Source organism: Varroa destructor, unplaced genomic scaffold (assembly GCF_002443255.2).
Source record: "Varroa destructor unplaced genomic scaffold, Vdes_3.0 BEIS01000001.1, whole genome shotgun sequence".
NCBI lineage: Eukaryota > Metazoa > Arthropoda > Arachnida > Mesostigmata > Varroidae > Varroa > Varroa destructor.
Genome location: NW_019211454.1, coordinates 31040287 through 31065037, shown reverse-complemented (window position 1 = coordinate 31065037; position 24751 = coordinate 31040287). Strand labels below are relative to the sequence as shown.

Here is a 24751-nt window from a genome sequence, read left to right as displayed (position 1 = left end):
ATCGAACGTCGACATAAAAATTAAATAATTAGCTTTACCTTCACAGCTTCACACATGGCTGCTTTGTCCTTTTCGTTTCTCAATAAAACGGATTTCTCATCACGACTGAATCATCCTGAAATAAGATCTACTATGGTTAATAATTGTTTAGCGCGTTTTTTTCGGATGTCTGGCCATACATGACTACGATCAAAAAGCCGAAATCTCATTTTAATATCTTCTCTATGGTTATATAATTCAAAAGCCAGAAACGTTTCTACAGTTACAATCTAGAGCCATGCACACATGGTCGGTCTTAGAGCTTAGCTACCTAACTGAACACAGACTACGTTGGCCTATGTATAGTATATGTAGCAAAGATAATCTGAATCAAACTAGTAGCCTTTAATTGTTCTTGTAGGGTTGCTTAGCGTTGAAACACGTTGTTCATATATCTTATGCTCTCGTCAAGCAAGTACAGAGTGAACTAAGTGGAACATTGTCTCCGGTCCAAAGTATTACCGTGGTGTCGGTATAGCGCATTTTCTTGTTTAACTTTGCTTCTTCTGTGAAACATTTCCCTGTTTCACGGGTCAGACGCTCAAGCTTGCCAGATCCCAAAGGTGGCAACGGCGCTGCTACACAACCTGAGAGACTTGAGCCGCCGCCGCCGTTGTTGTTGCGGCCAGCCGTCTCATATCTCAAACTTCCCACGCCATATAACAACGGGGTAGCGTACACAATGATTAGATAGACGGGCATACGCACTTTCAACCGTTCAACGACAGACAAGGGAAAACCATATCTGTGGAAACAAGCGAAATTTCGAGCCGCTTTCCTCGTCGAAACGTAATGATAATTCTCTCGAGTATTACTATTAGTAACCGCCAGAACTGCAACAGCCGAAAGCGGTAAAATGCAGACCGCAACTATATAATAGAGACGGCTTCTTCTTATAAAAATGCATATAGACTACTAGATATCCTCGAGTGTGTTGCTACGCCATAATATATACAGATTGAAGATTCTCAGGGAGGCTCGTAAAATTCCCTTCACTGACTTTAGTACGACAAGAAACAACCTGCTACTTATTCATGCAGCACGAAGCACCGTCAAACGTCATGGCGGCAATACGCTCAGCTAATTAAAAGATGACCAGCATAACGTACTGTGACATATCGGAGCCAGTTTTATCGATAGTTAGGTTACAAATATCGCTTTCTAAAGATACATTTTAATATCATCAACACAACCACCATAAGACTAAATGCCGTAATTATATTTACCTATGCGCGTAAACTGATCGTGCTTTTGTCGTGCTTTGTAACGACAAACAAACGCAAATGACGTATCCACGTGAGACTCTTTTATCAATCTTACGGCAGAATTAATGGCGCAATCTTAAAGAGCAGACGGAAATCTTTGCACGGGAAGCTGCTTCACTGGTTAGGCATTAAGTCCCCTTCAGAGGGGCAATGAGGTCAATTTGCATCCACAGGTTAAGCCAAACTCTAAAACGCTTACGGAATAAAGACGCCGACTTTCTCTTGACAGTGTGACAAAATAAACATAAACCAAGTTGTGACTTTTACTAAAATTTTGTGCAAAATTCAAAAACTTGCACTGATTTACTATGAGCAGCCCTGTTTCGTTACCTATCATGAAGCTATATTGCGTCGTGAAAACGAACCGCTGCCCACAAATTAGAAATCTAGAACACGGCATATATTAATAGTACTATCGTAGATAATCTACATTCTGATATAACAACGACGAATCGACAGCGAGTGTTCTATGGGGCTGGCTGTCTATTTCGCTACTGTCGGTACTAGAGTTAATCAAAGCATCACGTATAGGTGCAGCTGATGCTGCTGCCACACATAAAATAGAATTTCATAAACAGAAAAACAACCCGCTATTGGGGCGCAGCATACTTATACTATACGTTCGGTGAAACACTTCGACTATGGCCTTTAATGACCATTGCAAGTTAAGAGAAAATAGAAGAAGTTGATCTATGTATCAGAAACGAGCGATTTACGAGAACGCAACCCATATATAGATTATTCTAAGTCATAAAGTTACGGCAGTATGCAATGTTTTCAAGTATCTGTAAAAGCAGGGATTTCATCACTTTCGATGACGGCGTTAATGAGCACGGGCACATTCGGTAGAATATTGGCTCAAATGTAGGTGAAGCAAACGACTTTATCGACTGCAAAACAGATATTTAAGCACATAATTAATTAACGGACTAGGTACACCAGCGGAACGTACTGCCTAAATTTATGTCTTGCGAACGTTCAGGTATTTCAGGATAGGTGTGTGCATTTTGTAAACGTATTGAAAGGGATCAAGCTAGAATCAACGGGCAGAAGTTTGATGAAATTTATTTTTAAATATAATGCCCATTCGTAAATTTAGTTGAAAAAAAAGGCCGAATTTACGCTGGCTAAAATCATTGTAAATCCGAACATTCTGACATGGTCTTTCGATAGGTGCCAGGTGGCGTTCATTGATTCTGTGATAGCAACGTTAAGTTCAGACTCGAAATTCAATCAGACTAAAAATACAATTTTAAGATACTCTATCTGCTGACGTGGAATCTACGAAGCAGGACATACTATAAAGACAGCAGACAAGTAGAATTCAAATGTTCAGACGAAAAAAAGGACGACTGGGAACTAAGAAAACTATATGCTCACAGACAGCAATTTATTTAATTTTAAAGGAGACACTAGGGAAGACACGCCCTCTATGGCGCATGTTGTCTTTTTAATATAGCTAAAATGAAGCTGAACCAAGCTCGAACCGCATCCGATGTACATATCGTTATAAACAGCACATAAAGGACAGCGCAACAGTGTACAGGCTATTGTGCACATTATTGGAGCAAGGAATATCTGTGATCGCCTAGTTGGTGTAACTCTTTCTACAAATACAACAAGAATCCATTGTTTTTTTCGAAAACCTATAACTGAGATCAACAGATAAAGATAGTTGTTTATAAATCATTAAAAAAATCCTTTCATAAAATCATTAAAAATGATCCATTGTGATCTCGATAGTTTCAAAATTTGGACAGCGTTGCTGCTACAGAGAATTAAGGATGAAGCACCGGAAACTACTTCAACGAGTGGATCCTACGCTAGGGTAGGATACAGGCCAGTCTTATGACACATAAAACTTTCTCCTCGAAAGGCAGAATCCATAGGATAAGGTATTAAATTTTGACTGAGAATAAAGTAAAGAATAAAGAGAACGAGGTAATAAATAGACGAATAACAATACTAATTTATGTAGTAGACTCACAATAGACGTAACCAGATTTTCAAAAAGTAAATATATGTAGATCACAATATATCTCGGACTTTACGATCTCTATCCGGCTCTGTTCATTACTTGCTGGCGAATTTCAACAGCAGCAATGACCGTTTAATTGACTGCTTCCAAAAGGCGCCAAGTTTTTTTGGGTTAGGATTTGAATTAGCTATTTGATATTGACGTTTCACTGATACAGTTTGATATATTTATTGGTAGTTTTTAAATAAATTCATTGGAATAAGTAGAACACAATTGATCTTCAAAAAATGAAAAATTAATACATTTTCTTTTATTTCAATATATTTAATTTCAACAAAAAACATTTATATTTTTAGCTGAAGTTATTCATTTTAAAAGATTATGATTACGTGAAAAAAAGCCAAGATCTTTTGGATATAAATAAAATTTGGATGTAAAAAAAGGACACTTTATAGTTGGAATACCAGTTAAATTAGTCTTTCAAAATTTGTTTTTCTTTTGCCCGATGATTTTTTTTTTATTCTAATCCATTATATATACATATAACTACTCAAATGATAACTGCAAAACATTGGCATCAATTGAACAGGAACGAGCACGATCCTATTTCGAATGCCAGGCCCATCGCGACACCTCAGATACCCAACATGCTATTCTTATGTGAAGACAAAAACAAATGGGAAGAAAGCATTTCGTAAATTAACATTTTTATTACGGTCGACACACCTATCTAAATAATTAAAGGCTCTTCTAGGCCGCCGTCTGTCTACGAGGATCCTACCCTTTGTGTATAGAAAAGGCGTCAGCTTCTGTCGGGCAGCCATGTCAGCTGAACGCCTGAAAAGCACTAACAGGCAAAGCTAGGAATAAACATACTCCAACAATAATTTTTTAAATGGACTTTGCAAGCGAGCGTTTGTCGATCCGTAAAATATGAGTTATCAAAGGAACGTATTCAACACAAAGCAAGGAGGCGGCTAAACAGCTGAAGTAGAATCCTTAAATTACATTTTCTATTTTGTCGCAACAGACATTTTGATTGATGCTTGTGAACGAGAGACGAGCATACGCATGCGTCCTACGTAACTATTACAGCTCAAAAACGCCTACTTCGTTGTCAATGATGTAGGCGCGATCCATAGCCAGCGTATGATAGCAACCGCGAAGGTTCGACCAAACTTTGACCACGAAAATCAGGTAAACGAACATTGCTCTTTAAGCTAAAGGTGATCGCCATTACGCACGATAATTCACCTTGCTTATCGTCAAACTGTACGTTAACTATTAAATACAGTCAACTAAGACATATTTTTTTCGAAAGCCTGTGAGACTTTTTCCATTAGTTCAAAAGTCTTCGTGTCCCGCAGATAGAATATGTTTCTAGAAACACTGCCATCTTACTAAGTTTATTTTGTAACTTACACGATACTGCATTATCTTGTACAATGAAATAAAACCTAATTTTGTAATTTTGAAACAGCGGTCTCTTCTACATGTGCCACCGCAAGCCATAGGTTAGAAAGTACGTTATTGTGTCCCAAGTTCGCATTTTTCAAAACAAGCCAAGAAATCAAAATAAAATTATTTAACCTATTTGGAAAGTTTCTATATATTTTTCATTGCGGCTTACTGCTGGCTGTTTTGATAGACAAACAGGCTCACGAAATTCGATCAGTTCAGGTGCCGGAATGGCAAGGTAGATTACGCCTGATCACAATCAATATTATTGTAATTTCCATCGGGATTCGATTGCTTTTAACCGCGTTGTCTGTAATATGTCTCTGGCACGAGCATTTGAGACCGAATACTAGTTATAATCCTTACAAATGCTACCCATAGACGTGAACTAATATCCTCCGCAACATGAAGCGTAACACCTTTAATTTTATATTAAATATAATATTTATTATTATTTAATAGTAATTTTTTTTAATGTTTGTTTGCGATTATGCGTCTTCAGCAGAAATCAGAGAAAAAATAAATCACCTGCCTGAGTAGTACTTTGACGCTCCATACGTAAACACTATACGTATTTCATTCTACCATTGGTCTGTTGTATACATAGGCACTACAACATCACGAAGAAAAGCACACAGATTTCCTTGATTCTTGTTAACAGTAACATAGCATATATTTTCTGTTCTTTTGATTATCGTAATTAACGCGTCGTTGATCATATTTACAGACGGAAGTGATTAAATTCATATATATATGTATATATAAATAAATGAATCGTAGCATGACAACATGAACAAAAGTAGAATCAATGAGATAGAGTTTTTGTAAGCTTTTTTGTCGCGTTATTTGTGCAACTTGTATCAACAACGAGGCTCCTATAATTACGTTTCTAATTGCTCTTTTGGACTTGCTGGCTAATAAGGTCTGCGCTGTGGCCACTCTTCAAAGGCGGCATGACCACATGGCTCCGATATTCTATAGAATCTCTCAGCTGTCCTGAAATTTGGCAAACTTTTGGAAGCTCGCATAGCAGACGCACGTTTCAATTTCCGGATTACTAAATCAGCCATGACTAAGTGCACTTCATCAAAAGTTCTAATTCTTTAGACAATACTTGATTTGAGGGAGTCGGCCGACGTCTCAGCGGCTACCCAGGCGATTTAGTCCTCCGGTGGTAGCAATTAAATAAGAATTCAATTCATTTAAGAGCTCCTCCTTGCTTACTTAGGGTCTAATTAATTTCCGTACCAGATGAGAGGTACGTCACAATTACGCTTTCAACGTTTGCTAAAAAAGCACATTTCATGGCTAACAACCCTGCATTTAAAGCGGGATGCGTTTATGGTAGAAAAATGTGCTATTATACGTATACTCGTTAATCCACGGTTGTTGGGCTGCAGTAGTAGGACAAACAATGTGATATTAATATATGTGACCATAACAGTTAGTACTTCGCGCACGTTTATATTATATAACAGAACAATCAAAACGTTTTTTAAATGAAACAAGAAAGGTATGGTTACAGGGTAACTCACTAGAACAGCGGTCCTGCGTGTAAAATCTAGAAGGTCAACTAGCGAAAAAGAACGTGACTGTTGTTTGAAATGAAATAAATAAAAATTAACTGGCAGTTTTATAAAATGAGAAAAGTTAAAAACATCCATTAATATATTGTTGTTTACTGTTCCAAGTAACATAGCATCAATGGGTTACTGCCAATACAGTGTCGAGTATTGTACTATGAAGACTTTGATTTGCAGCCGTTGCACGCTAGCGGGATTGAATAGAGGTTGTTGTCAGGTCAGCATTATTCGAAGAAGGGACCCACGCGTCAACCGCTGCAAGTGTAGAAAACGACCCAACGAATGAACAGTCAAAAAATATTTAGAAAGTTTTTAATATTCAATATGACTTCGTGTCGCATCACTCGCACCACACGAAACAAAGTCATCAGGTTATATTTATCTGTGTATCAGGTAGGGTTTGATTCAACATTGTCAGTCTGATTGAAGAATGCTTTGTTGTTAATTTGTGTAAAAAATATACACCTGGCTTGGACGTAGGCGTATGTCAGTATGCGTCCAAAACCAAAGCGCTTTGCATAATTTAGAATACACATTGGACGCATAGAGAACGTGAATTATCATATTCTGAGATCTTCAATAAGCCTCTGAAGTAAAAAGTATAATGAACACGTATATGAAGAGCACCGATTAAGAGTTCTCTATCTAACGAAAAAGAACAATCGTTCACTATGTAATCCTGAATCAGTTAAGCCTGATTATGTGTAGACGATGCAGATTCTTACCGATCCGCGGCGGGACCTTCTTTTCGTCATCGATTACATATTTAGCGGCGCAGAATTTCATGTAGAGGTTGTACGAGATGCAACTGCTCACGCACATAAAGAGCATGTAGTAACTATAGCACAAAGGGAATACTAGAGCTTGCTCCTGAAACTAGAAAGAATCATTAGAGTTAGGGTTATGCATGGCTCTTTCGTGTGTTGCATTGATGTTGCCAGCAAGACCTCCATTCGATAGTGGTATATGACAAAGGAAAATAGCTCGCATCTGGAGCGTCACTCGGACAGCGTACCATTAAGTAGTGCAAACAAAGCGTTATACCTAAATGCCATTTATCCATAATGTTTTGAAGCCAATTTCAAGCCAGCAGAGAGCTTCGGAGAAAGGATTCACCTGAATCATCTTTTTCATAGCGAGCCACATCTACGCCCTTCTTCACAACATGGACTTTCAGTGATCAGATAGGGAAGCTAAGAAGCTTACTGAGTTAGGAAATAGCGGTCTCCTAGATCCTTTAAAAAATACCTAATATTTGGCTGTCCCTGATTATACATGCGACGATTTGTTGCCATGGTACCATTCACCCGGTGACGGTTAAGCCTTTCTAATTTAGTTGATTTAGCAATAAAGTAAATTTCAGATGCGGCTCTTCAAAAATAATACTACATATGTTATTCCCAGCAGCATATATTGTCTAGGGACAATATATGCTGCTGGGAATGTTCAGTTAACAATTCATTCAAAAACAATTTATCACAGGGTGTAGTAGTACATGGGCGCTGACGTTATATTTGACAAGCTCGAAAATTTTAAGGAAAGAGAAGCTTTTGAGACTTACTTTGTCGATCGTCAGTGTAATCACAGTAATGGCCATACCAACATTCTGAATTCCACTCTCAATCGAAATCGTTCGACAAGCCTTATTCGACCGTTTTGTCACCATTGCAAATAGGTAGCCCACGAGTAAGCCTGTTGGTCGAGAGGAAAAGCAAATGAGCGACGAAAGACACAGCTCTGGTCCGCACATACTTTTTAAGGCGATGCTGAATCATATATGGGATATTATTCGGGGTCCTACGCGAGACAAAATCGCATTTGTTATTTAGAATTAAGAATCGGTTATACGGACATCGGCAACAAAAAGGCCAACGATTGACGCTCTGCAACCCGAAAAGTTTGAACAGTGGAAAAAAACGCACGATAATGAACTGAAGCTGAAAATTTTCATATGCTACTTGTAACACACCTGCGATAAGGAGAACGGAGACGGCAACAAAGAGTTGAGAAGGAACGGCAACGAATATATTTGGGAAAATGATGAAAATCATTACTTGCGAAACTCCAATCATGGCAAAGGCAGCCATTGAGCCCAACTGTGAACAAGCGTTGTTGAGAACATTAGTCATCGAACATTTGCACGCAAAACAAACGAAAAAATATGGATAGATGAATAAATATAAATCACACCTCGCCAGGACGTTTGATTTATATTTATTAATTCACGACAGGATTTCGCAAACCATGCTAGGGATGTTTTGCAATCGGTAGCAGATGCGGTCCTGCTTTAGCCAATTTGCTAGTAAGGGGAATTACTAGCGCTAATATTATTACGTTCTAAAACGGAGCCTCCCACCTTGATGATACGCCTAAAGCGCCTTGTTGCAAACGTAAGCGAGTCTTAATTTTCTTCGATAGAAAATGAGAAACATTGATTTGAAATTCACTTTGATAATACCGAACTTCGAGTTTATCACACCAACATTTCGTTGGCCAAACAACGAACGGTTTGGCTACTACAGGAAATATCACCGAAAATGTTTTTGCCGTAAACGTTCACTTATGGTAGTAGCTATTTACGGCTAGCTGAAATATTATAATTTCTTGTAGGCATTTCGTAGACCCTCACCAAGTTTAATCTATGATTCTCGATACGTCATGTATATATGTTCGTGCGATAACGCCATTTTTGTCCCAAAGGGAAAAAGAAAGCTCACTGAACGTGATCATCAAGCTGACAGGGGTCGTCTATTTAATCTTCCCTCAGACCGGAATTTAGCCATACTGATGTCCAAGCAGAGTCAAGTAGCACAGAGGGAGAAATTAGAGGCAAATACAAACTGCAACGAAACTCCAATAGATAATATTAATTTGTAAACTTTCTTTGAAAGTTCTCAGCACCGATGCTTCACCAGCTATTTTTTGCCGGCGGCATCGCCAAACCATTGGTATTTCCTGGTAACTGAGCTGAGCGAACGATCACGTATCACAAAAAGCTGTAATCATAAAAGCAGGCAAAGCAATCCGAGGTAATGCTCCTCATTACAACACGATTTTCTTAAATTTAATCAAGAGAATTTAAGCAGCACTTGCGGAGCGAAACTTTCTTTTGTTCAAGATAATAGAACTTACGAACAATTCATCTGCTGCCCCTAACTGTTTTATGTATGTGGTCATAAGCTGTATATTCCTATAATATATATGCCAAAGCACAAATGGAGCATAGGTGGTCTCCTGAAAAAAAGGAATATCTAGAATGATTGGAGGTATTATCTTGAATCAAGAAGAACTTTATCCATGTGTCAGGTCACAGGTGAATAGCTCACTTGCTTTAGATTTGTGTAGTTTAGGTATGGATAAGTTGAGAATTATGAAACGACAAAAGCTGAACGGCCCACTCACCTTCGTAATGTAGGGCGCCACCTTAGGGAACTTGTAGAAGATTAGCATACCCATACCCACTGGGGCAGTAATATATGCCAAGGACCGTACCATCTTAACGTACGGAATATTTATGCCAGAGCTGGTCTCCAAAGTACGACCGTAAAGCCACATATTAAATGGCATCATGACCATCGCGACAACTGTTGAACATACTGTCATCGAGATGCTGAGTTGAGTGAGATGATTTGAAATTCGAAATTAATAACAATGGTTAGTTACCGAGAGAATTGACGTTGATCAACTCGTCCGAGAATATCCGAACCAATATCTGCTAGTTAGAAAGTTGCAGTTAGACAACGTTCACACCTAAATAAATGATTAGAATTATACTAGGCAAAAATAATATAAATGAAAAAATAAATAACATAAAATAATAAAATATAATACAAAAATAGGGGACAATTAAGCTTGACGAACGCACAGCACGATCTAGTTGCCAGTCGTACTTACAAAATATGGAGCCTGTCTACCGTATCATTGTTATGGACGGCCTAAATAGCAAGAAGAGTCTCTTGAAAAATATGGTATTAAGTGCTCAAAATTAACTGTTAATCTGTTACTGGTAAATAAAAATTATTCTACCATATGGTATGTTATATGCCATTAGCGGTCGAAGTACTACCTGAAACGATCTGGCAACAAGAAGTGCGCTTATTGCGTTTTTAGACTAGAAGCCTCCTGCAATTAAATACATAAACCGACCGTCTGAACATTTAGGCGAAGAGTCAAAGAAAAGTCAATATGCTCCATTGTCAGTATTCTATAACGGTTTCGGTAGTAAATGTTTAGTAGGTTCAGAATTGCGACCTATAGAAATTTTCGACTCGGTCTGTCGAATGTCAATTTCAACATACTTACGAGCATTTTATGAATTCAATTTCAGTACAAGAATCGCTATCAGAAATACCCACCTGAGGGGTACGTCTCCGTCCAGGTAGTAGGTAAAAATATTGGACGTAGTGCCCGAGGGGGAGCAGGAGAGGATGAGCATTCCAAGTGCAAAATAACCCTGCAGGTTAAAAGTTTTCATCAGGACAAACGACGTAGCCGGTAAAAGGAAGAACTGCGAAAACAATCCTGTTAACACTGACCATGGTCGGGACAGATGGTGCATCAGCTGCAAAACCAAAAAAGGGAAATGTTATTTGATCACAGTATGAGACCTCTTTTTCAAAGGTCCGACAAGTTCATTTTGCTAAAGAAGGAAAGAGGTGAAACGCTGGCGATGTTTGGACTTTACAATGCGTTTTTAGGTAATAGTTTTACAACGTTTATCTCTTTATGTATTCGATATGCTTCAAGCGCCCAGTTTTGCGACTGCCAATATAATAATGCATACTCGAGGCACTATTTTTATCACTAGGAAAGTCCTGAAAAGGTCTACCGTATTTGACATTACTGCCAACTAATACGTACTAGCCCTTTCAAATATAACGCTTGTTCGATTTGAAGATCATTACACAGCTACCATCATTAAGAAATTCAGCCATTTCTCTTCTAAGAAATTTTCTTATGTAAACGTCGTTGCCGTATATAATTTGTGCTTTTTTTTATAGTTGTAGTGAAAGTTTACTATCGCTCTCTTTCGAAATAATCTCTCTACACAGAACTACATGTCCACAAGCAATTATACGTACGGCTGTTGATCAGCAGAATGTCAGCTAATGCCAATGGTGAGACCTAATGCACTGAACGGCATATAAGGATAGAAATATGTACGCAAAGGACAAGTCCTTAATCTACTTTAATAGCAAGTTTATCACTCGGAGCGCCGTCTCCTAGTTGTTTGGCAGTCGTAGTCGTTTTATTTCGTTAGTTAGATGCCCGGGGGCGCTGTCCAAGTAGCACATTAGTCCTCTACGGTTGACGTTTACGGAATGACAAGACGGGGTCGCGTTTCGCGACCGACCATACAGCAGCAAAGCACTTATCGACAGAGCCAGTCGAATCCTCGTCTGAGCGTTGTGCACCTGTTGCTTTGTGGTAGTTCCTTGATGAAGGGCATGTTATTAAGTAGCGACTTGATGTTTGCGGCCTCTTGATTGTATGTTCGACATTAGTTGCCAAAGATGATCATCGTGCTCAGCTGTAACAAGGCGATCCTTCTTAACTATTAATGATCCGATTATTCCAGGCAGACTGGTGCAATTCACGTATCCAAATGGGATCGAACCCGTGACGCGGTGGCATTCCATCGACTGGGTTAAGGGAGCAACGTCAATTGTTTCATAATCAGAAAATTGTCTGAATTTTGAGATTTAGGTTCGGTACCTCATTACGACGTGAGTTGCAATTCTTGAGTATGACGTCTATCCAGCTGTTACATATAGTTCAAGTATTGTCAAATAGCGCGGGGGAAACGGCAAAGAAGTTAATTGATATTTCATAGCTCAATTAGAAAATACGATAAAAAAGTTATATAGTTCGTAAAAATACTCTCAAGTTAAATAAAACGGTTAGATAATACATTAGTATTCGCTTCGAGAGTCCGCTTCGAATTCACTGAGCTCCATTTAAATGTAACGTCGACTATTTAGAGACAAAAAAAAAAGATAGAAAATTCTAGAATTGGCTACCATAAAATATATAAAAATATTTATTTGCAGAATAAAAAAATGCATCGTTCCGCAATTACCTCCTTCCAACGAATTGTGCAGCCCATTGAAAACATGATGATTATAAGAATGCTCAGAACGGAATTGTCATAATATCTTTTTAGCCAATGCCGTTCACCGACCCAGGTAGGGTCCGGGTTGAGTGTGGCATTCATGTGGCCGAATATATTTCCGCTGTATGGGGATCGTGATAGTGGTTGATTCCGGACAAAGTCGGTTTATCGTACTTCTGATTATAAGCTTGGCGGAACGAGGCACGAGGGCCGCGCCCTTAATCACGAAATATCGCCAACAACAGACCGAAAGTAAACGGTAATCGTACACTGAAGGATCTGCATTGACCTGGTTCTTTATGCTTCTGTAAATTAACAACGAGAGCACCGTTACGAGAATGAATAATACCTGTATCTATCTACCTGCTATTTTATCGTAAACAGAATGTTGCGTACACTTATAAGGACACATTCTCTGTACGATGAGGACTAAGCGATGCACACGTTACGAATTTACTACGAGCTAACGCCAAACAGAGCGAACGTTTTTGGAAGACGTGATCCTTAAACAGCATACTAAAAACTCAGATTATATATCTACTAACCGATATAAAGCTGTATGCATTTAAATTTGTATTAATCTCTGAATGGAACGAGCGAAATCAAAGGCTGTCTTGTAGGAATTCCAAATGCTATTTTCAGATTGCACCTGTTCAGGTCCCGTACCTCATGAAGCCATCTTAGACGTATCGGTGTTCATGAATTTGAATTCACGATGGCTTTCTTCGATGAACAAAAACAAGCATAGTTTATCTATTAAAATCTGAATGTTACAGGGAGTGAAGTCGTAGTACCGTGGCTTCTGCAGTCGCTTGGGACTGACCCATGACCCATTTTGACAACGTGACTCCATTAGCGTCCATATCATATACCAAACAGATAGATAGATGGTATTTCTATTGCAAGCCGAATATGAAATGAGCCATACATCGATTCATTTCCATCAACAATTCTCTACAAGGTGTTAATTTAAACAAATCCTGTCGCTAAAGGAACTAGAAATCGCTCGTATAAGTGCCGCTATGAAACACGTACACACGCTCCGTGTTGTGGAAAGCACGTATTTTAATGCTCGGATTTTACGCATGTTTTTCGTAAGGGTTTTACAAGTCATGCTTCACAAGAAGGCATTTTAGCTAACGAGTCGCTAAGGAGCCAAGCCTTTTTCGCTTCTTTAATACGTCCATCATTATATATATATATACAAAGTGACTTTGTTGAACACCGAGCCATTCCCATGCGAAGCTGCACAATATGTCTTGTTCAGCCCTATGTCCTACCAAACGGTCGAAAAGCAGGAAAATATGCTATAGATTATTGTCTATTTAGTTTCTACTCGGGAAAGCTGAAGTCAAAAGCTACTTACACCATTGGCTATTCTCTCCGAAGCGTTAATAACAATCTATAATAGTGGTGTCGTAGCATTGGCCTAACATGTCATCCATTATGTACCAAAGCCTATCGTAGAATGAATGTCACTATCAAATTATTGGGAATTCTTTATTGGAAGAGCTCGTGGCCAGGCACCGAGTGGCGTCAAACCATACGTTCTCGTAAATGCAATACAATACAAATGTGTTCGTTCGTAGGCCATTGGTCCAATATTACGTACAATGGCACCATAAGATCATTAAGGCGAGATAGAGTCAAGACCTTTTCGTTCTGAACAACGCGCTCGACTAGAGTTTAATTAAGCACGGCGATCGAACGTTTGAAGTCCAGAAAGGAAATTTTTCATTGTCTGATCACGTTTCATGCCTGAATTCTGGGTGAATACTTTTGGCAAGTAGTAGTTTTAGTTGTACGCCACGGTGTCCCTTATGACTTATGCCGTATTTGCAGTTACTGACAGAATTGCAATGAACAAGTGAAGATTTTTGTTTACACACGGCCATACATTTTCAAGTCTAGACACATTTTGCCTCGATCATAAGGTAACTCTTCAATCACAGTCTGTCAACAATTGCTGCTTAATATGTCCTTTTTTTGCTTATTATTCAATAATAAGTATATAATAAGGATAATTAAAAAAGCCAATAACCAAGATAACACTGGATACTGTTCCAAGCATGTGCCTCAAAACACGATCGTCATTTCAACTTAAATATTTCCGCGTGCTGTAACAATTTTATGTTTATAGAATTAACTGCAACGTTGGCTGTCTGGAGACACGCAAGCATAACGTACTGGATTCAATCTCCAACTTCGTTCCGAAACATTCTGTCCTTGACTTATATCAAACGCGCAGTTTTAAAAAGATATCTTTAGAACAAACGGGCTTATTTCAATGACTTTTTTTTCTAATGACGGGTGCCACCAGAACTTGCTTACCGTGTCTTACGTACTTCACGAACGTCGCGCAAGTGGAGTTTTTACTTCGGATATCATAAAGAACCGTCTATATATAAACTGGGCAGTATTTCAGAATTCAAATTAAGCCAGCACTATATTATAAAGCAAGATTTGAAATGAACGCCATATAAAGTATAAATGGAGTTGTTTGCTGATGTATATTCTAATAACAACTTGTTTGAGGGATCGTTGTTCTGCCTCATACAAAAAACGCACTTTTCTATCAATCGAAAGCGTTTGGAGTACAATTGCACACGTCTTTTAGAAGACCACATTTCTTTGCGGCCCGCATATAATTAATTTATTAGTATTACGTTAGGCAGACCTCTGTTTGGGTTAAACTCACTACGGCAGATCTATTCTGCATACAGAAATGGTACGCTATGGGGTAAGAATTGAAAAAACCTTTTTAGTGGTCTGGAACTGGAACGTAGTCCGCTGGCTTACGACTGAAATTACATTCTAATTTTTACTTGCATTTGCAGTGTCGTCTTAAAGTCGCTGCGTATTTTATCGTATTACAGGTGCGGAGCGGGGTGCGACACTATTCTATCATATCTCTATATTACCTAATAATGATGTACGCTTTTGGTATTTGAAGGTACCTTCAATAGAAAACGAACTTGCGTACCTGTCCCTTGTAGTCGGACTAATCCAGATGTTAGTATACTGAGAGCATAGCAAAACGCGTAACTCACTCGCGCACAATACCCAATCGACGCGTGCTTATCTTGCCCATCCTTCAATATAGCCCAGGCGTCACGTTAAGTACGCGTTCACGGCCGAGACGGCAATAGGAGAGCGTTCGGGAGAGGAGGGAAACTGCTGACAGAGTTTTGCTGTCTTCACTCGTTTGTCGTTTGTCATTTGTCATCATGTTATAGAACCAATCAGCCAATACGTTGGTCTAATCTTATGAAAGAATGATCTGAGGGTCGGAGAAAAATAAGATATCATCATCATTTTTATAACCTCACATGAAAATGCGGTCTGCTTATGAGCACTAATTATACAGATAGTCACTCAAGTGGCCTTTTAGCCCATGAAACTCGAAAGTTGAAGTATGAATTGTAAATGATCTGGCTTGGTTCGATTTTTCAATGCTTATGTGAATATATAATTGTGTATACTGCGTGTATATAATGCGAACAGATCAATAATACTCTGGCTCCGTCCTGCACGAACGGATGCGTAGAAACTGATGAGAAGCCTTACTTCGCATCGTTTTGCCCTACAATGCAAACCCGGACCAATAGTCTCTTCATGCTGATATTATCGTAACGACTTCTAATACGAGACCTATAATAAAGTTTGCTCAATCCGAGAAACGTACCTCGACTATTCGGTCGCCAAGCAAACATAGTACCGATAGACCTTCTACTATACCGATATTTTACATTTCAAAGGCTGTTTAAAGGATACCTATGTTCCTACTATTTAGACCGCGCTAGAACTCAACTTTGACTAACCGATACATACATCGGGGCATCTTCAGTGCATCGAGAGTATCCTGTACAGGCAGCCGGATCATCCCGTTAGATTATCCTTCTACACTGCCGTTGCTACTGCGAGACTTGGATCGTTATGTGTATGACATTTAAACAGTGGTTGCAAATCGTCTAATGAGGAGGGGTAATTAGAAGAAAGCAATGACTTGTTTCAGCTTTGAAATAAAGTTTAATAGCGCCCATCATCGTCGACACATCGTTGAGAGCTTATAAAGATTTTATGTAGTTCTAAGTGCAGAAACAAGTAGATCTCTTATATTTGTTTGTTACCCCTTTTTACTGCAGAGTCTTCTTAGACCGATTTTAAACACTGATTATCTCTTATATTAATTATAATGCGCCCGAAATCACTTCAAACCTATATAAGGATTTGTATTTACATTGGAGTGAAGAAAGTTGCTGGCTTAAGGTAACACGTGTTTACAGGATAGAATCATCAGGAATATAGGAATAGACTAGCAATGTACGGGTAGCGTCAAATACAGTGACTGTTTGGCGGTAGGCTATCTTTGATGTTTTTGGCAGCCTTCCGTTAGCTAACGTAAAAAATATATTTTTTCTGGATAGGAACGAGCAACATCAGTAATTCGACTTTGTTTCGCCCGTTCTTTTGAGCGATAGTCCTTATGATTAGCATCAAACGGAAATAAAACACAATCACTGATGAAAAATATACAAAATAAACTAGTCTTGGGGTAAGCGTGAGGTAAAATATATATGATCGCATCAACGTATTAGATAAATAACGGCTAACCGCTATCTCTGCTAATAGCGTTCGTTTCCTAGAAGTCTTGACACATATTGATATGAATATGATTTTTCTGAGTCGGTGAGTATAAATTTTGAATATATCTTAGACAAGGATTACTTTGGGTTTCTAGTTTGTACAACAAGGCACTAGTCTGAAAATGCGTTCAAGGTAAACTAGGCGTTTAATTCACAATGTTTATAAAAAAAAAAAAAAAAACTCTTCCATCCTTCAACTGTAGCATGACAAACAGTCGTCAAATTGACGAATCAGTGATCTAACACCAACTTAGTCAGCATTTCAGTCATAAACGATAAAGTAGATATTTTGGGGCAAAATAATCTTAGAAAAACATATTTAGGCCAACAAGCAATTTTACTAACGTTTAGTTTCTAGGTGGCTTGAGGACAATAATCTAAAAATACAATCCACGAGCTTCTCCACGAACTGATTTTTTCGGTCAATAAAAAGTGCTACGATGCTTTGCCACAGAATGTTCGGCTGCAAGCTGACAGCTTACCGTAACTAGCTTAGATGACCATCGATGTTTTTACTGGATTACGTTATTTTTTTGGTTCAATATATTTTTTGCCTTGCATTTACCGGTACGACTTTTTTTTAATTTCATAAAAAGCAGCAAATTGCTTTGGCTGTGATAGGTTCCTATGTTCTCGAGGCTACTTAAAAGCAATCAAACAGGACACGCAAATGCTTCAAAAGTGTCCGATCCATAAAAGTCCAGATGTCGCTAGAGTGGCATTATAAGAATAAATTTTGACATAAAGTAATTTGTGACACCTGCGCGTCAGTTCACAGGATTATCCTTGTTTACCTGCCGATGAAAGGGGTTGCCAGGACCGTATCGATTTAACAGCACGCGATAGGATCGATGTATTTTAATTTTTTCATCTAGATAATTATTAAATAAAATTGAATGCAGCTTATGATCCGTCCAAGATGATCTCTTTACTTCCAGAGTAGAAAATGCTGAAGCATACATCTTACCTGCCGACGTCCAGACAGACCTATTCATCTAAGTAATTTTCTTTAATCGCTCACTCTATAATGCATTTGATGGCTATTATTGTCAATTCTCCTTCGCACCGACTTTCTCTTAAGAGATCTATGGCTACTTGGTAATGAGCATGTTATTTTGATGCCTTCATCTCACCTCGTATTTAGCAAGTACTCTTTGCTCGCAAGTATCTCTCCCTATTAAAACTAAGTGCTGCATAACTGACCGAATGAGACTAAGCCGCTTTCAACTCTTCACTTGCTAAACTGGGTGAGTTCTGTCGTTCACGTGAGGGTTGTGTCATCTAAATCTAGCTGCGAAAACCTTGAATCGGAGTTTGATATTACGTAGTCTCAACAACTATCTCTCGATCACGTAATGTTTTCTTCCCCAACAGCACGTTCACTGTCAATGGTAATTTGTTTAATAGGGAGGTGGCTCACAATAGCCACAGCGTCGAATCTAGACTTGACCTTTCCTGGGTGGCTAATTGAGAATAGTAGATGGAATTGTTTCAAATGTACATTGTAAAAATGAATGGAGTATTGCTGACCTCGTCACGCGCGATAAATCTATCGGCAAGTTAGGAAGTCATAATAGTTCGACTCATCCGTGTCATGCGGTGATAGTTGCACGAACACTCTGCCTTTTCAAGCGTTACATGGAGTACATAAACAACTTTACGAATGTACTCCGAAGTGCCGGCTACACTTTTGCCTGGTAATGTAGTCACACCGGATATTCTATTCTACCTCTGCCTCATTCTTCCACAGAGGGAGTCGTAACTTTGTTTTAGCCTATTTCCTTGAACAGCACGATCGTAATGGTTTCGTGATCCATGGACGAAAAATGAGCATCGGCATTGATCGAATATCAGAATCCAATTTGGCGCTAAGTGCCAGTCATTTGAAGTAACGCTGAAAAACAGCACTAGGCATAAAAGCTAAAGAACTGAGCACCTATCACGTAAGTAGATAAGGCCGCACGTTTCATATCCGTTGAAAACGCAATGCATCCTTAAGCTGCGTTAAACGTTTTCCCCTCCAAGTTGTGGCTTGAAACGGTAAAGTGCAGCTCCTAACGCTGAAGTTCACCACCGTAAACTATTCTCTCATGATAATTCATCTATACGTACACGTGTTGTTTGAGTCAATTATCGCGTTATATGAACAAAATATTTTCAGCGGTCACGTCATTCGAAGTCACGTTAGAGACTAGGTTGGTTGTTCTCTATGTTTCCCTGTGTGATATTGACTGTGCGGGGCAGGTACGACTCGCGGTCTCTTCACACAAGGGTTACTGTTTTAAATTGAAATTCATTTTAATGGCTCTAGCTAAGGTGTGCAAAGGAAGCCATATCGTGTCGGTCGACTAGTAGTCGCATTGTGGCATACAGGCAAATCAACATAAACAGGTCTATTGAAGAGCTCACGTGCCGTCTACGTTTTTGCTTCTTGCCAATAGCTAGATAGTTGTCTGCGGTGTATCCTGCTATATCCAGTAACAGGCAGGTTCTGATTAAACACAAAGATAAAATCGATGCGTCTACAGATTACGTCGATATAGACTGTCCTCGTCAATGATCGTGGCTTAGAACAAAGCTATATTAATTTATAAATGGGACAGTTTCAGCATAGAGCGTCTAAGGTCATCAACATACGGAAACAGTGACGCAATAACGCTATTACATTATCAATAGCAAACAAGTCAACTTGTTTAGGAGCACGTAAATCCCTTATAGGTTCTTAGCTATAAAGGCTATGGGAGCTTGGCTAGCTATTCGACTCGTAAGTTCGTATGCATGCCACCATGCGTCTATATAATAATACCCGCTGGCTTGTTTTTATTACCAATTGAAAAATTCTCCGAACCTGTCATCCGGTTTCTACTTCGGCTTGGAGCACTCACTTCCTTCCAGGCAGCGTAATCCCACAATGCGGCTTGTGACAGCACGGACGATGCCTCCGAAGAGGCGTTATAAAAGGGGCAACACTTCTTGTTCAAGTGGTGAGGGCTCAAGCAAGTGCTTCGTAAGTACCTGCTTATAGAACGAATCTCGCCACTTCAGGTACAGAAATCAAACGCGATGATTGGAAAAGAATCAGAGAAACACAAGTCAACTTCTTCTGATACTTAACAGATGGCTAAAAGGGAGTCGGTATTGGCTTTGCATGTCCGTGCATTTGTGTTGCTAGCCAGTAAAAGACCCTTCTTGATGATATTGGGACAGCGTATGTTTGTGCCTGTACGCCTTTTTACGCACGGATCTCTTTGAGTGAACTACTACCTCGATACAGTGTTATAGCTGTAGGCTAAAGCTGTTTGCGTTATCACGCATACGAGGCAAAAATAAACTAGGTTCATTGTTTATATCAATAAGGCCAATTCAATGAACGGTATAGTTAAGGAACGAAGAAATAGGAGCGTGTGAGATTTAAGCGGCTACAGTAACGTATTGATATGGCTACGGTTTATTAATTTACGAATATTTTCCAAAAATATGGGTGTGATTTAACGAATGAACGTTCTCTATCGAGTTTAACTTCGTGCGAGAAACAGTGTCCAGAAGCGCAATGAATTTCGGTTGTATCACATTTTGTAAGCAATAACTTTGCAAGTAAGAATAGAACATGAGCTTTCTGCATTTATGGTTACGATGGGTATCTGTAAGCGTTCAAAAACAGTAACAGCGATTTATGGGTTATGCTGAATGCTGTGATGGAAAACAGTGCCGTTAGAGTCATCAAAATTAATAATTTATAGCTAGCTGCAATACTTCAGATAGTTTCAATACTAATTTGGTACTCCTCGTGAGTTCTTATAGACGAAGCCGACTTATTAGGCTAACAAAGATCGATCGTAAACCGCCTACGAAAGCGATCGAAAGTTAATCTCAGCTACAATCAAAGTACGTATCTCTAAACCACTACGGAAACCAATGGTATTATCGAAACAAGTTAAAATATGATAAATACGCAGCCATAACGACACTGGCCTGTGAAGAAAAGATTCGTTAGACGTAATGCGTCAACTTCAGCGTTAGATACATTTTTTTGGGTCAATACCTGTTCGACTCTAGTATGAATGTGCTCTAGCTCGCTACGCTTGAAGCGTGGGTGTGACCTCGTGTACCCTTCGTTCGTTACTAATTACATACTGAGGATACGTACTAGTCGTTTTCTAGCTAGCTATGGTGCGCCGACCTCCTTCGATTGGATCGGCTAAATAAGTTCAAGAAACATAGCTAGGGTCAAATGGTATTGCTTTACTGAAATCAATTCATTACCACTCCACTATCTATCGCTCTCTGTATGAATCCACGCTAGAAGTTTCGAGCATTTAACGTTTTGTGAGCGTTTCATCCGTAAGCTTCACTACCCAATACCGCCTTGTGTTTGATTTATGTAATAAGAATAAAGCGATTTTTGTTACGGGCGCCTGTCCCACGAATCAATATCAACTATAACATCTATAAGTCAAATTATTACGTACTGATTACGTGAAATAGGTAGCTTTTTCCAACGATCGTCATTACTATTATTATTATTATTTGTACAACAGCAATGCAACAAAATAATTTCCGGTTCTTCTTTCCTTACTTTCCAGCATCTATTCTCTGTTCTGCGAGGGGCAAACGATTCGGTGGCGTTTGTGGCTGAGCGTGTGCTTCTAACAGCCAATGGCTAAAATGGTCGGAAGACAAAAAATCGCTTCAGCTCCTTCGCAAAATCCCCCGTAACCTGCCCAACGGGCATCAATGCATTGCTTATTAGCTGTCTGTTGTAAGCGTTTTAGCGACGGCCATTCTGCAAACTTACCAGTTACAATATTGAAACAATATAGCCTTTTTCATGCTGAATGTTTTACATTGGTATGGTGCGGTGACAGATAATCCGAGACGTTGAAGTTGTACAGCTTGTCAATATTTTTACAGATGGACACGAATTCGTGAAATCCTTTCGCTGAAGGAAAGACGATTGCAGCTTAAGCCTCAGCGCATTACGAGAACAACATTCGCACAACTGATTATATGCTAGTCAAAGTGATGGCAGTAGATGGGTTCCGACAGAACGACTGGAACAATGATACAAGGTAACTGAGACAATTTTTAGATAAATCAAGCGGCGCTTGAGCGACGGATTGATTTGAAGCTCACTTCCGCTGCTATTTTAACCATTTTCGTTGCCGTAGTTTCTAAATATAGTTCTGCATGTTCCGTTCTGCGATCGCATCGTTTGGCTTTTTCTGACAGCGTAAAGTACAGGCACCTAAGTGTCTATGTGTATGATTTTTAACCACTTCCGACAGCAAAATGGCGCGGGCATATAATACCGCCATTATACAATGAAGTCATAGTAATTGTTGCCATGGCAACGATTCATACATGTTTATAGGTTGATGTCATAAGTTAATTTAATGCCTATAGTTCTATGCTTGACGTTGCCTTGGTCAGATAGGTGTAGCAATCGTCACCATCAGTTGCGTCTAGCGTGAGCGTACGTGAATGTTCTCGGATAGCCAGCGTGACGTAGTAGTCGCGCAACATAGATCGTGCAAAACAGAACGTGTAACACTTTTCGGATTTTCTGATTTTAAATTGCTAGTTAATTGAAGATTCAAGCGGTTGCAGGAACGTGTTTCAAATACGTGCGTATTAAGAGCTTGAAAATTCTACAAACTGTTAAAATACAGATCTCTACAGGCCAAGACTATTCGCAAATGGCCACCTATCGAGTAATTAATTGTATTAATAGAATATATCATGTAAAAATATAATAAACCAACTTTCGAAAGAGAGAGTATCGATCTAATTTATGCAACCAATAATAGTATCCTCTGTTTCTTCCCTATAATTGGTTTGAAAACTGAATATTTAGCTAGGAAGGTATAGCCGAAATGCAAGAGGACAAGTTCATAGTCGAACTGAACGCTAAACGTTTGCTGAACTTTTGGGATTCTGGAATTTTAAAGTAAGTTTTTCGTAAGTTAAAACTCCTGTTATCAATTGTTTCTCTTTTTATTTTGTAAATACATATAACTATGAAAATCTGCTTCACAGGAAAAATTAAGTTCAAAAATTCTTTTTTTTTTACTTCATTTCGCGCTTTGATTAGGACGTTATAGGACTGCGTCACTTTTTACTTACCCTAAAATTAGTGATTAAAAGAAGAAAAAAGTGCATTCAAAATACAGCCCAACAGATGGACTTAGTCTCGTAAAACCCGACCTTTCAGTCAATCAATAAATACGCTCTGCCAGCACTTCTTGGGTATCAACGCCCGTTGGCAGGGTCGAGAAAGCGTATTGTAGTAGGAAGATAACGCAATCGATCAGTTTGGATGGGATGTACCCCGCAACATATCTAAGACAAGCAGTGAGCTCTGAAACGGTATCGACATTTAGTCTGAACCAAATGAGAACAACATTATCATAAATATAATATAGAACGTTTAGTATACTCATTGTCATGAATATAGCTATTTACTAACATATCAGTGATTATTATTATTATTACCGGAAGTGCCTAGACGATTTGTGCTTAATATAAGCTAAAAACCCCCTGACAGTACCCCTGCACTAAATAGAATTTGAAGTTGTCTTTTTGTCCAATGGTAGAAGTGTTTATGTAAAAGTCTTTGACAATGTGAACCATCTCAACATAGCATACCGTCGAAACGAAGGATATTTTTATACTATCTGCAGCTCAGTTCAGCCTTAGTCAGTACGAAAAGGTTTTAATACTTCGGACAGTTTGACTAGTTGGTACCCTAGATAAGCATATTTCTTATGATATGGGAGTAAATAATTCAGACCAAAAAAACCTGATTCTTGATCAAACATTGAGTTCTGAATTTCCTGCTGCATTGCCACACAATCTTGTAACTAGACAAATCTTCTGTCTAATCATTGTAAACAAAGCGTCTTCCGGATCTATCAGCTCACACATACGTATGGCACATTATATGGTAAAGTTACTTATGAACTTACCTTCCAAGTGTATAAAAGTTCAGGGCTATAGAAGTTAACACTAGACTTTTGATTTCCTAACAAGATTTTGCATTTTTTTTTTCTTTTTCTTCGCATATTTCGATGCAACTTCTCGCTGTTAAAATTCGACCCATAATATTGTCGATGTATCACCGGATCGCTCAGTGTGAAATAAACCTCTCTGTGCCTTTTTGGTATGTCAAATTCAGTTATCATTTATGGCCTTATATATAAGCGACAAAAAAATAATGGAAATGGAGAATCATTTCAACTGAAGTCCTGAATCGACAAATTTCTCTGAGTGATTCAGTATGAGTGAACAAGCTTTTACGGGACGTTCTTCTCTGCGGACGCATTTCGCAAGGTATAATCTTCTTATTAAACACAGAATAGCCTATATTATTATAAGATCAGTCACTGCTATAATACTCTTCACAGAATAGAATAAAACTAGCATTTTGTGATTTAAAAAAAATGCTGCCTTAATAATTAAATCGGCAATATGTGAATTTTAATAGATATGTGAATTTATGGAGCGTCACTGTGCATGTAAATGTAAGGCCATCACTTGAAACCTTTAGGTTTCAAATCGACTGTTCCTCTCCTCTGTGGGCGAAAACATGCCAAAACATTTGTCGTTTGCTCAAGACGTAAAATCAGGAACGAATCTGTCAGCGAATCAGATGATTTTTTATTGAAATCTAC

The 24751-nt window shown here is 38.8% G+C and overlaps 1 protein-coding gene and 1 long non-coding RNA gene across 6 annotated transcripts; one reads left to right on the top strand and one right to left on the bottom strand.

The window, feature by feature from the left end:
- Nucleotides 1-5160: 5160 nt before the first annotated feature.
- On the bottom strand, nt 5161-20082 carry LOC111242818 (sodium-dependent organic anion transporter-like). 5 transcript variants are annotated; one of them, XM_022787668.2, is made up of 8 exons: nt 19930-20082; nt 12403-12740; nt 10679-10884; nt 9726-9933; nt 8293-8419; nt 7885-8015; nt 7049-7199; nt 5161-6578 (listed from the first exon to the last, which is right to left on the bottom strand). In XM_022787668.2, exons 2-8 carry the CDS (start codon nt 12535-12537, stop codon nt 6511-6513), a joined length of 1026 nt encoding a protein of 341 aa, XP_022643403.1. In that variant the 5' UTR covers nt 12538-12740; nt 19930-20082; the 3' UTR covers nt 5161-6510. The 5 variants fall into 5 exon arrangements, with proteins under 5 accessions (XP_022643403.1, XP_022643402.1, XP_086834359.1 ...); XM_022787667.2 differs by lacking the exon at nt 19930-20082 and adding an exon at nt 15419-15577; XM_086978233.1 differs by lacking the exon at nt 19930-20082 and adding an exon at nt 15193-15314.
- Nucleotides 20083-21670: 1588 nt separating this feature from the next.
- LOC147758509 (uncharacterized) lies at nt 21671-24404 on the top strand. Its single transcript, XR_015317642.1, has 4 exons — nt 21671-21840; nt 21993-22705; nt 22936-23028; nt 24212-24404. It is a non-coding gene; the product is annotated as an uncharacterized LOC147758509 (long non-coding RNA).
- Nucleotides 24405-24751: the final 347 nt, after the last annotated feature.

Bases quoted from the DNA above. Each gene is read 5' to 3' on its own strand.
- LOC111242818 (XM_022787668.2), bottom strand. From the start codon at position 12,537: ATGAATGCCACACTCAACCCGGACCCTACCTGGGTCGGTGAACGGCAT. The intron at 10,885-12,402 runs GTAATTGCGGAA...TTGGTTTTGCAG, and splicing joins GCACAATTCGTTGGAAGGAG to CTGATGCACCATCTGTCCCG. The intron at 7,200-7,884 runs GTAAGTCTCAAA...GATTCTTTCTAG, and splicing joins TTACACTGACGATCGACAAA to TTTCAGGAGCAAGCTCTAGT.